The sequence below is a fragment of the Artemia franciscana genome, chromosome 4 (genome assembly GCF_032884065.1).
Source record: "Artemia franciscana chromosome 4, ASM3288406v1, whole genome shotgun sequence".
In the NCBI taxonomy this organism is placed as follows: Eukaryota; Metazoa; Arthropoda; class Branchiopoda; order Anostraca; family Artemiidae; genus Artemia; species Artemia franciscana.
In genome coordinates, this window is record NC_088866.1 from 10,775,883 (window position 1) to 10,789,741 (window position 13,859).

General features: G+C 38.1%; 1 protein-coding gene across 7 annotated transcripts in view; it reads left to right on the plus strand.

The window, feature by feature from the left end:
* The window catches only part of LOC136025976 (uncharacterized), a 391,881-nt gene that overhangs the window by 205,756 nt on the left and 172,266 nt on the right, over positions 1 to 13,859 (plus strand). For all 7 annotated transcript variants that reach the window (XM_065702101.1, XM_065702103.1, XM_065702104.1 and 4 more), the window contains one exon: positions 6,817 to 6,922. In XM_065702101.1, the coding sequence (XP_065558173.1) occupies positions 6,817 to 6,922 (106 nt within the window). The remainder of the gene's footprint in view (positions 1 to 6,816; positions 6,923 to 13,859) is intronic.

The window sequence follows — 13,859 nt, forward strand, 5'->3', positions numbered from 1 at the left end:
GCAGATACAATAAATATTTAAAATAACGAAAATACAGAACTCTTGTACCTTGCAAATTTTGACTATTAAAAAATGGGCGCAAACCGGAAAGAAACAATATAGAATGATCGTAATATGCAGAATAAAGTCTGGATAAAGCATTATGAAAATCTGTCTCGGTTCAGGACAATTTTCGCATACCCAATTTTAAGTTTACTTTTAATATCATTAAGCCCACAAGATCGAAAAGCCGATAAAGATGAACAAATACTAATACCAAGCCACCGAATCGAAGATACGAGCTTAACGGAAAAATAACCACAAGCAAGATCACTACTTTGATGCTTAGCATTGAAAACTAAATATTCGCAATTTTCAGTATTAAGTTTAAGGCTGATCTCCTCAAAAGACTTAGAAACAAGCTGGGTCGACTAATTAGGCTAGATTTAGTGCGGCTTCTCAAAAGTAGATCATCTGCATATGCAATATACGAAAGATTAATTAGGCCTAAAAAACATGATGGATTAATACGAGGCAAAACAGAATAAAGACAAGCATTAAAAAGATAGGGGGATAAGACTCCTCCTGACTTGAGTCGAACATATGAATTGCCATACCAAAACGAAGAGTTGGTATAATAGACACATTAGCACCAAGCTGGATTAAAGAATACCAAAGTTGGCTATGTCATATTGAATCAAATTCTTTTGAAACATCGAGTTCACAAAGATGAACCTTAAAACCATTTTTATGCACTTCAAGTAATAGCGAAGCTATAGCACGATGAGCATGTTGGCATCCTATATACGCCTTGAAGCCAAACTGAATAGACATATAATCTACTTTAGACAGAAGATCAGGGAGCAAAACATATTCAAATACTTTACTTAAAGTACAAGCAACCGTAATAGGCCTATATGAAGCGCAACTAGTTGGATCCTTACCACGTTTCAAAATTGACGTAATGTTACCAACTAAAAAAGAATCAGAGACTACAGAAGAGCATAAACACGTCTTAAAAAAGTAACTACAAGTGACAAACTAATTCCTCTGAATCGGTACTGCGGTGAAAAGCACTGATGCCGTCTATATCATAAGATTTCGATTTAAGTCTCTCTGCACTTCTTTTGACACGGTCAACAAAAACGGGAGGTACATGACCTTGAGTGATTTTCTTAGGCAACAGATTAAAACAGAGCTTGGCAAAACAAAAATGAACCGCATATATTACTGTATCGAAAATCTTACTTTAATGATTGATCCATCATACATTAGGGATTCGGTCGGCCGTAGGTGATCTATCGAACTTCGCGATATTAATCACTTTTTTCCACTGGCTTGGAGTCTAATAATAATAATAATAATTTATTACAAACCCGCTTATAAAAAAGAAGCATGAAGAAGCGGAGCAACACAAAAGAAAAGAGAAATTAAAGACGAAAACAAATCAACCGAACATAATAATCACTAAATACAAACAAATCACACTTCAACTATCAAGCAAAAAAGTCGCTGGGAAATCAAATAATAGTGCCCTGTGTTTCACGAGAGCTTGTTTTTCAAAATTCGGCATGAACTCAACAGGATCAGGTATATGATACTTTTCTAGCAGACCAGTGTTACGGAGGTAAAGTGGCAGACCAAGCAGAAACTTTAAATATTTGCAAAAGCCTGAACGGATTCGCAACATATCCGAATTCGATAGCCAATGCCAAACGGGTGAGATGTAGTGAGCAAAGGGAAGAGCGACGGCACGATACAACCTAGCAAGAATATGCTTATTAAATTTAAACTTCAGAGCTGCAAGTTTAGCATACCCAGACCGAAAACCCGACAGAACCTGGTCAACAAAAAGAGCACGCGAGCTTCTGAGGTCGCTTCCATATGTGATACCTAGGTACTTCAACTTGCGGCTTGGAAGTACTACTTGCCCTGCAACGGTAACACGGGTAGCCTCGCGACGGGCAACTTCAGACGGCGCACGCGGGGGTTCAAATACAAGAAATTCTGTTTTAGCAGGGTTAATAACCAGACCAATATTAGTATAACCTCGACTTAGGAGATCGATATTAGCTTGAAGGTTACAAAGCGATGTGCTCACCAGTAATATGTCGTCGGCGTAGCACAGTAGGCTCACATCCATACATTCAGTGTTAAAACCACCGTTAATCTTTTTTGTTACCGACGAGGTTAGTGAATTGAAGAGTACAGGGCTTAAAACCGACCCTTGACGCAGTCCCCGGTGAAGCTTAATCGGTTTCGACAGGAATTCACTACTCAACTTAACACGGATAAGGCTACTCGAATACCAGTGCCATAGGACGGCCGCTACATGTGGGTTCACACCTTGGTGCAGCAGGTTCAAAATTAACTTTGAATGAATTACCGAATCGAACGCCGCGGACACATCTACTGCACAAATTAAAAGAGTCCGTGATTGATTCTGAGCTTTCGATACTATACGCGTAAGGAGGCGATGTGCAAATGCACAACCGAGGTGGCGACGGAACCCGAATTGTCGATTGTCAATTTTACACTTGCGTAACAGCTCAGGTAACAGAAGTCTCTCTAACACTTTGCTTAATGTACTAGAAACTGTTATAGGCCTATAGCTAGAGCAGAGGTTACGATTTTTTCCCTTCTTCAAGACGTTAGACACAATACCTAGGGCAAACGACTTAGGGACTGCACCAGAATCAAGGCACATTTGATATAGCAGCGTCAAGTGCTCAATGAGCAGAGGTGAGCTACAGCGGAGGTGTTCAGTCACAATTCCGTCGTGCCCGGGAGCCTTGCCCTTTCTCAGCTGCTTAATAACCTGGAGCACTTCGCCTATTGAGACGGTAAAATAGTTCCGTTGGCTCAAGAGGGACGCAAAAGCTCGTGAGAGCTCGCTATCACTTTCGGTTGTTAGTTGGGCATGTTTGATCCCAAAAACTTCACTATAGTGTTTTACCCACTGCTCCTCAGGTATGTTACTAGCAGGGTTTGTCACTGGTTTAGACTGTCTAAAAGACTTCCACATAGATACAGGATTATTTGCTGCTTCTTGGGAAGCAAGTTCGGCTTCGGCAGCTTTAAGATCACTTACAGACTTATTATAAGTTTTTTTCGTATTGCGGAACTGCTCAAACACTACACCTGACCTAGGCCTCTCGCAATCGCGCCATAATCTCAGCCAAAACTTAGCACGAGCTTTGGCTTGCCTTACTTTAGGAGAGCGACTCCAGCCAGGCTTGCTGATTCCAGGTTTAAAACGGCGAGTGGGTACAGAAGCCTGCTCAGCCGTTTTCATTGCATGTATAATCTCAGTACAATAAATGTCTAGTGCTACCAAATCACTCGAGCCATGCATCAAGAGCTGAAAGGGAACTTTTATCTTTCCGAGAATCTCATCACATGTCTGTTTATACTGGTCGGCGTTTATTTTATTCCACTCAGTCTTGGTAGCATAAATTTGGGGCTTATTCGGCCTACACGGGAAGAAGTTAGCCTTAAAGCACAAGCCAAGGTGATCACTTACTGTGTGCTCAGAGTCCACGGTGACTGGAGCACCTAGAGAGAAGTTACATAGCACATGGTCAATGTTTGTCGTTGAACCGGAATTATGGATGTACGTATATGCGTCAGTCTTTTCACAGAGATCATACCCAGCTGGGATTACTGAGAAGAAGATTTCGGAGAGCTTATTTGATGGGTTCGTTAAGTCGCACTGAAAGTCACCGCAGACTAGCACTCTTCGATTGCCCAGCCTAATAAGTAAGCGCGAGAGGCGGCCACAAGCTTCCGAGAACCGTTTTTCGGAAGAGAGGGTGTTTAGGTTTGTTGGTAGATAAACCGTGATCAGAACAAAACCCCCGGGGCCAGGAAAATCTACAGCGAGGAAGAACTCACACGATTCCAGCTTTTGACATTCAAGCGAACTGTCCGTTATGATAGCAGTGCCCCCACTAGGTCGACCGCGGACTGAGGACCTTTTTGCTTCATGCATGAACACAGTTTTTTGATTCAACTGTTCGAAAAGACCAAAATTTTCGGAGGTGAGTAAATGTTCTTGTAAGCACACAACATTAAATTGACGGCATAGTTCTTTAACGTAGTCTAGTTTGACTGAATTGTGCCCATAGATATTTCGGCAAATGATGGAGAGAGAAGTCATTTCGTTGTAGTAGGCTTTTTCATAGCATTTCTAACTAGTGGGCATCTCATGCTGTATGAGGGGTGGGTGAAATTCGGTGCCGAAAGGAAATTCGGCACCGTTATACCTAATTCTTCGAAGATAGAGTTGAAAATCAAGCTTTGTTCTTTGTTTAATATCGAAAACATTACCACTTAAAGGGCGGCCGCAAGCTATCCACATTTTTAGCCACAATTCAGCCCGATTTTTTTAGCTTTGAGCTCTAGGTCATTCTTCCAAATTGAACTTCTTGTTTTGGCTCGAAAGCGACATAGGGGAACAGCTACCTCTTCAGACCTCTTTAATCGCAATACAATGTGGCTATAATGAATATTAAGCTGAATTCTGTCTTGTCGGGACCCAACGCTTGTACACAACAGATTAAAAGGGACTTTAATCGTTGATAGAAGGCCAACAAGTGTAGAAAGAGGCCAGTCAGCTTTGCTACATTCTCTTTTAGAAATCCATTTTCTAGAATTGGAACGAAGGTTCTTTTCAGCAGTAGCATTAAGGGTACCAGTGAGGGATAGGAGGAGATGGTCATATTCACGATCATTCTGATCAACATGGGCTTCGCCACAGATGAGACCAGAAGAAACGATACAATGGTCAATGTCCGAAAGTGAGCCACTATTATGGATATAGGAATTGGAGGGATTTTTTTCAAAATTTTGTAACTACACGGTAGGGAATCTAAAAGAAGCTCAGTCCACACTGATGAAGAGTTAATATTACAGCTCATATCAGCGATTAATAACCAGTCCAGTCCATTACTCTCAATGCCATTCAAAAGACTTTTTATTAATGCGTAAGATTTGTAAATTTAGTTAAACTTCGGAGGGATTTCTGGTCGCAGGGAAGAAAAACATTAATGAGGACAAGGTTGGTAGGCCGAATAGCAATATAACAATCATTCTCGTCATAACATAAAGGTGGGGGGGGGTGAAAACAGCTCTTTTTTTTATCAAACATGCTAGGCCACCTGATGGTCTGACAGAGGTTTTGCGTGCATTTTTAGAAAAAACCAAGTGTTTGTTACTTCTCCGTAGGGAGTTTCAGCTCACTAAAGGTAGGAGATTTTCCTGGAGGAGTAAAACATCAAAATTTTCTAATTTCTCATCTAAAGAAACGTCTTTATCCTTAGTTCCCTTAATATTGAGCAAACATATAGTGAAGTTAGTTTTAGCACTCATTTCCCGTATAGGACGATCGTTTCGACAGAAGTTCACGAAGAATTCGGCAATTCATTGAGAATGACACGTGATTGCCTTGAGAGTTCGGATATTTTGGTGTAGCCTGGAACGGAGAATTAGGCGAGGATTCATGTTGCCCTGCGCAGCGGGAGCAGCATTTTTCTTTATCACAATTTGATTTTAAGTGTCAATTCGTACCACCAGCTTATCGCCAGAGGGCTTAGTGCTATGAATACATTCATGACCTGGAATAGAGTCTATTATTTCGTGACGCTTGGCACGATTATTTAATTGTGATGGGACTTTAGATATAACAACGGTCGTCAGATCGTGATTCAATGACTGAGGGCCAGGACTGCTAAGAGGGCGGAATTTAAGATCATACGACGAAATCTTCTCACGAATTTGCTAAAGTTCCAAATCAATGCTTACAAGCTTTGAGGAGAAGCTAGAATAAGCCATAGCAGGAATAACAGGAACCTCGGTAGGCAAAATAATCACGTATGTAAGCAAAGACAAATTTTCGCTATCGCATTTCTGGAAGATTTCCATCATGTCCTTAATGTGACGGTAATTAGCTTGATCGCCTTGGCGTCTTTGCATAAGTTCTCTCTCGTAAACACGAGACCAAAGTTTTACTTTAGCGCCATAATAGACTTCTCATCGAAAAAACCAACTGCATCGTTAGCAATAACTTAATCACTTAGTCCTTCTTTAAGATTAGATTGCTCGAAATTCAACACCGACGAATGTACATATTTCGTCATAATGGTATAACCAACAAACATGGACAATTAGCCGAAGTCCAAATCAAATCAGTTGATTACTCACCATGCTGTCAAACATCCAATTTCATTAGTTTGAAATTAATCCTTTACAAAGTAACTAAATTTGTTATTTTCAGTGTGAGATAATGTTCGTGCAATATCTTCAACATGTAGGTCAGTAAGTATAAGTAGGGATTATACGTCACTATAATCCCTATTGCGAAATTTTTTCTTGTCTTCACATAAAACTTGCTGAATTAATAATGTCCAAGCAGTATCCAATTTAGATAATGACACTTTGAAGTCTGAAATACAGCTGAAATACAAAACAGGGGCTGCTGAATTTTTTCAGAAGCGCAATGAAATTGTCGAGTCTGGAAGAATTTCTGTTCTGTACCAGTTCCAATATTATTCTTTACATTCATATGCAAAAACTTTCTTGTTTTAATTAAAACGTGGATACGTTTCTCATCATTATAGGCTATATATGTATTTGAATAGGTACTTAATTACAGAAAGTAAAACTAGCCTAATTTTATATTCTAAGAGCCAGGACATACAAACACAAAGATTTTTTCGGATGTCACTACAAAAAATTCGAGTAAGGCCAGCCAATGAAGGAGAGTACACACGAGCATTCATTGCATTGTCATTTCCAGTTGTCTAAAATATCTTCATTTTCATCGTTTTTTTTTTACAGAGGTAGAATTCAAGGAGGTGGTGACATCAGCTCTGCCTTGCGCGTCCTTCCAGATAAGCTCAAGACCGAACTAGCCTTACATGTGAATCTGGTTACGCTTAAAAAGGTGAGAGACTATTGTACCCTTCTAAAGGTATCTATAGGAGTCTGAGCCTCAGGGCCAGAGCAATGCCATATATCTAATAAATGTACCTACTTAGATCTATCTTTTTCATTAAGAAATTCAATCATTTTCAATTGTTGCTTAGCCTATGTCTAAGAATGAAGGTAGTAAAAACATTTTTGAAAAGGAGTAGGAAATCCTCAGAAACACAAGGTATGGGGTAAAAATTTAGACATATTGAAAAAGTGAACATTTAAAAATATAGATTGAAAATTAAAAATAATTCTGTGTAAAAAGATTTACACAAATCTTTTTATACAGATCAGTTTTTCACTCATTAATTGCCAAACAATTTAAAAGAAAGGTTGCTTTTCGTAAGTTGGTCAATTAATTCCTCTTCATTCTTAAAATGGAAAACGAAAGAGCAGCAATAAGTACAAAATTCCAATAATCTTAAGCAGGTACCTTGACAATGTTCCCAAATATAAATTTGGTGTCTTTTTCTAAATAGGTCGAACTAGAAATACAACGATAAAATCTGAAAATAGGCTTGAACAATGTATGGCCATTTGAAAATATAACTTTTGAGCTCTTTCCGAATATTTTTTTTCCCTTTAAGGCTAAAGGAGGTTGCCAGTGCACTGCTGAGGCTCCTCTTTTACACCCTTAAACGAATAAACTACGGTATGCTTTTACGGTTAGATCCTTCGAGTTTACCGGATCCTCTCCAGAAGAAGAGGTATCTTTCGGATAAAACTCACTTGAGTAGCATGGCATTAGTAACTACAAGGCTTGCACCCTTGATTTGGTATTTGGGTCATTTACCTACTTACATAGCCATACTACAAGAGATAATTCATTAGCATGATCCAGCCACCATCTTATTTTTAAATACCTGTCTGAACATGATTAACTTAAATACGTGTTTTGATTACTTAATTCTATGAATAAAGTTTTATTTGGATTGAAGGAAACTGGTCTTACCACCCGCATGGGTATAGTAAATAAGCAAAGTTATGTTCCCCTTTCAATTAATTGCTATGGCATTTCCTAGGGAACTTAGGGTCACCCATGTCCAACCTCCAAGGGGACAATGCTACCTCCCCCAATGGCCCCCTCTTTTCTGTCCTTACTTTTTTTTAACCTTGACTTTTTAACTTTTATTTTTTTATTTTATTACTTAGAATTTTTTTGAATTTTTTTCTTATGTTATAAAATGACATAAAATACACTTAAAAAAAAATTCACTTGTGATGTTTTCGAAATACGAAATGAAGGTTATATAGATTTGTTAGTCATGATTTTTTCTATTAGAAAATAGTGTTGGTAGTAACTTTTTTTTCTTTTTCTGAATTATATTTTTTTGGATTTAGAATTTTTTGGACTGGGAATTTTCTGGATCAAAAATCTTTAGGCTATTAGCAGCCTGTTCTGTCAGGTAATTTTTTAATGTGCCATATTGTCATAGACTGTGGAATATTGTCTGATATTATCAAACATCTTGAACCACATTATAGAACTCTCGCCCGATATGATAAGAATCCCAAATTGTATTATCGAAACCGTGCATGGTTTTATCAAAATCAACACGCAAGGACAGACACAGAGAAAAACAAACAGTCATTCAGACACACAGGCACACAGAGAAATAAAGAGACAGAGAGGAGGAGGACAAAAAACTTAAACAAACCCATGGAGTCAGACAAACAAAGAGACAAAGACAGACAGAGAGACAAACAATCACCTACTCAAACAAACAGACACAAAGAGTGAGAAAAGAAAAACAAAAACCCAAACAAACCCACAGAGCCAGACACAAAAACACACAGAGACAGACACAGAAACATGCAAACACTCGCTCAGACATAAAGGCACAGTGAGAGAAACATGCAAAGAACCACTCAGACACAGGCAAAGAGATAGAGAGAGACACAAAAACACTTACAAATACACAGAGAGTCAGACACAAAAACACACAAAGGCAGACACAGAGACAAGCATAAAATCACTAAATAACACAGACACAGATAGAGAGAGAGAAGGAGAAAAAACATAAAAGCAAACATTCTGACACACAAAGAGAACAGGTAAACATCCTCTCAGACCCAAAGGCACAGAATGAGAGAGAGAGAGAGAGACAAAATCACAAACCCAATGTCAAACAAACAAAGAAAAACAAGCAAACATTCACTAAGACACAGAGCCACCTAGAGTTAGAGTGAAAAAACACATGCAAAAAAAAATTCTGATACATATACACACAAAGACAGACGCGGAGACAAGCAAACACCCACTCAGACAAACAGGCACAGAGAGAAAGACAAAAACACCTACCAACAAATACAGAGTTAGACATACAAACACACACAAAAAGACACAGGGATAAGGAAATTTCTGCTCAGACACACAGGTACAGAGAAAAAAACAAGAAAACATTAGCAAACACACAGAGTCAGACACACAAACAAACAAAGACATACAACGAGACAAGCTTACAGCAACTCAGACACGCCTGCAGAGAGAAGAGAGCGAAAGAGAGAGAAGAATATCTACAAAGACACCAAGTTTGACATACAAAGACAGACAGGGGGACAAACAAACATCCGCTATGACATACAGGTACAGAGAGAGAGAGAGAGAGAGGGGAGAGAGAGGGAGAGATAGAGAGGGGAAAGAGAGACAAAAACACAAGAGAGAAAGAGAGAGAAAAGAAAACACCTACAAACACAGAGATTCAGACTTACAAAAACACTACGACAGACAAAGAAACATGCAAACACTCGCTCACATATAAAGACACAGTTAGAAAGACAAGCAAACAAGCAGTCATACCAACATGCACAGCAAAAAAGAGAGACAAACACCTACAAACACACGGAGTCAAACACACAAATACACAATGACAGACAGACAGACGCAGAGAGAGATAGAAAGACAAAAACACAAAGAAACTCATAGATTAAGACACATAGTCGGACTCATTAACACACAAAGACATAGATGGGGACAAGCAAACATCCGCTCAGACACAGAGGCACAGAGATAGAAAGAGAGAGAGAAAAAGAAAGAAAGAGAGAGGGAGAGAGAGAGAAGAAGAATATGAAGGGAGAGAGATAAAACCACATAAACACACAGTCAGACACACATTTATATAAAGAGAAACAAGCAAGCATCCACTCAGACACATAGGTACTTAGAGTGAGAGAGACAAAAACACATAGAAAACACTGAGATTCAAACAAACAAACACACAAAGACAGACACAAAGATAAGCAAACACCCACTCATACAAATAGACAAAGAGAGAGAGAGAGAGAGAGAAAAGCAAACATCCGCAGAGACACACAGGTACAGAGAAAGAGAGAGAGGAAAAAATACCTACAAACACACACAGGTCATATAAACAAACACACAAAGACAGATTCGGAGACAAGCAAACATCAACTTGGCACAAAAAGGCACAAAAAGAGAAATCAGAAAAATCTAAAAACACACAGAGTCCCACACACAAACATACAAAGACAGACGTAGAGACAAGCAAGTAGCTGCTCAGACACACAGGGACAGAGAGAGAGAGAGACAAAAACATCTGCAAATACACAGAGACGTACACGCGAAGAGAGACACAGGGACAAGCAAACATCCACTCAGACAAACCAGCACATTGAGAGAGAGAGACAGAGAGAGAAAAAAATATTCAAACACATACAGTCAGACAGAACAATACACAAAGAGAAACATGGAAACAATCAAATCCTTATTCAGACATAAAGAAACAGTTAGAGAGACAAGTAAACAGATAGTCAGACACACGGGCACAGAAAGATAGAGAGAGAGAGAGAGAGAGAGAGAGAGAGAGAGAGAGAGAGAGAGAGAGAGAGAGATAAAAAGAGAGAGAAAGACAGACAAACGCCTACAAACAAACAGAGTGCGACCCAAAACCCCACAAAGACAGAGAGAGATAGAGAGAGATAGAATATATATATATATATATATATATATATATATATATATATATATATATACAAAGGCACTGTGAGACACGTCCAAACACACAGAGTCAAACACACAAAAGACACATGAGTGTGATGTTATGTTGCATTAAGTTAACAACTTTTAAGTTTCTCTCTCTCTCTCTCTCTCTCTCTCTCTCTCCCTCTCTCTCTCTCTCGCTCTTTCTCATTCTCTCTCTGTCTCTCTCCCTGTGTCCATGTGTCTGACTCTCTGTTTGCCTGTCTTTCTAACTGTGCCGGTGTGTTTTACTGTCTGTTTGCTTGTCTCTCTAACTGTGCCGGTGTGTCTGAGCGGGTGAGAGAGAGAGAGAGAGAGAGAGAAGCAAAGCGATAAAGGATTGCTTATATAAAACATTAATATTGATACTTAAGGGCCTAAATTCCTATTGAGTGCATTATGGAAAATTGGTTTCTTTATTCTGCCGATGTTTAAAGCTGAATTCTGCATTACAAAAAAAACTTTTAAATGTTTCAAATTCTATATATAGTAATATACTGTCCAGCTAAGAGGAGATGTTTCTCGCTACTTGCCCTTTCAGCTCCTGACCTACATCAATTTCTCTTTAAATGGTATTCGCAGACTGTTTCCATAAAACAAGGAAACTCGACCATTTATTTCTTTAAATTGTAGATCATGACTAATGAGTTATTTTCCAGAAAAAGGAAGCAATTAATTGCTACTAGCACTTGCTTGTGGAAGGAAATAATAGAATTAGCTGAAATCTTAGTAGGTCTAGACCTTTAACCGATTGTTATATTTCACCATAGGGTTAATAATTCTTCACCTTACTTGTAAACAAATGTTTCAAAGTGGTTTGGAGAAGATATTGTAAAAATTATGATCCAACTACCAAGGTTTTCAAGTTATAATAAAACGTTTGGGTTTTCATGATGAAAATGTTAGGAAGTGCTTAAGGGGAAGTTGTAATAACTTAAATAATACTATCGATATACATGTTATCAAATGGGTATTTCTGCATTACCTTACTAGATATTTGAGCCAGAAAATCTAGCGTGAGTGGTATTTGTGCATTATGAAAGTAACATATTATCATTATAACACAGAGAAATAAATAGGTTAACAAAAGTACTCTGATTTAAGGCGAGTTAACGTTTCTTAACTCGCAGTTACAGCATTTAGATTGCTAAGGGTATTAAGGTGAAACTTCTTGGGATTGTTTAGGGAAAGTTTCAATTAAACAAAGAAAAACTCTGCATGTGCAGGTTTTCAGAATGGCATATAAGCAATATAATAGACAGCGCAATGCTTTCATAGATAAAAATATTGTAGAATCTTCTAAAGGAGCTAATCCGATAAGGTATTATAAATTTCCAGTTTTTTAGATAGCCGTTTTGTTCAGCTTAATTGACCGGCCCATTAACTATATCTCTAAAGATATTCAGTCTCTTAAATCCCCACAGCTATGCAATTTGCCCATGACACTTTAAAACTAAATGTTGCTTTAAGTCTAAAATGTTTTACCCTTGAAAGATTATTTTACTATATTCGCACTCGTTTTTCGTTTAATGGAGCTCTTAATTTTCTCGGACAACTATTTTGTGGAAAAGTTCCTTGAATTAATTTTTTTTCGTCGAAAAGAAAATAATATTCTAAAATTTTTCGTTTTTTTCTATAATAATTCAGAGCTTGGCCTGCTATTCGTATATTGGAGAAAAATGTAATACAAGTATTTGTCCTAAAAGAGAGTCAGAGTTACTCCAATCACTTAAACGGTCGTCCCATTTCACCTACGCGTCATGGGTACTTGTTGATCATCTGTCAACCCCAAAACATGGTAGTCTGCCTGAGACTCTAAGTGGGCAAGCCAATTAGGCTTAATCTTCTTTGCCTGTGAGACCAAGCAAATTGAGTCCCCAGTTTTGCATACAAGTCCAGTGGACATTCTCCGTCTCGAGTCAACCCAAAAACCTTGATCATATCTCAGTTCTATGACTACCTACCTTAGTTCTGACCTATCGGATGGATGGATGATTAGACTATCTATAGAGAAGTGAAAATTACATAGTTTTTATACAATCCTAAACAAGACTTATGCCAGCATTGCCTCTCAGTCAGACTATCTGTCTTGGCCTTTTCTCCAATTAGCCATGGCTTGAAAACAACTTGATTTTAATTCAAAATTATTCAAAATTAAAGTTGAGTTTTCAATTCAAATTGATTTTAATTCTGGGTACAAATAGTAGTTTTTAATTTAGTTTTTACTTCTCCAAAAATTGTATCTATATACTTTGACAATGTGGATAAAATTATCCTCTTTGAGTTTAGTTAAATCGTATGAACAGAACTTGTAAAAAATAGTATTAGCTCTGAAGGTTTCAACTTAATACCCTCAGTCTTTCTCGGGGTATTTCTGAGAGGTATTAATGACAACCAGCATACATACAGTGCCTTTTGATTTAGTTGCAAAGTAATAGTTAGTTTTAATGCATTATCCACAAATAGCATAACCGTGGGGTGTTGACATGCCCAATGTTCCGAGAGACATAGTTACTGGACCTTTCAACTATGCTGAACAAAATAGCTATCTCAAAATTTTGATTAGATGTTTTTGGATAATTAATGGGCTTGGAAAGATGGTTGCATGCCCTCCAATCACATTTTACTCTTGAAATGGGCACTAAAACTTTTGAATTTCCAAGCGAATTAGCTCCTTTAAAAGTTTCTATGATATTACTATCTATGATAGTGCCTCACTGCCGATGATATTGCTTTACTTGCCCTTTTAAAGAACCTGCCTGTATAGCTTTTACGTTCTATTGAAACTCGCCCTGAACGTTCCCTAAAATTTTTATCTTGGTATCCTAAGCGTCACTAGTTACCGCAATCGTAGTAGTAGCATTAATAGTATATGCATAATGCCTTCTGGCTAGTTCAAAATCCACCACAACGTACCCTGAAAGGTACA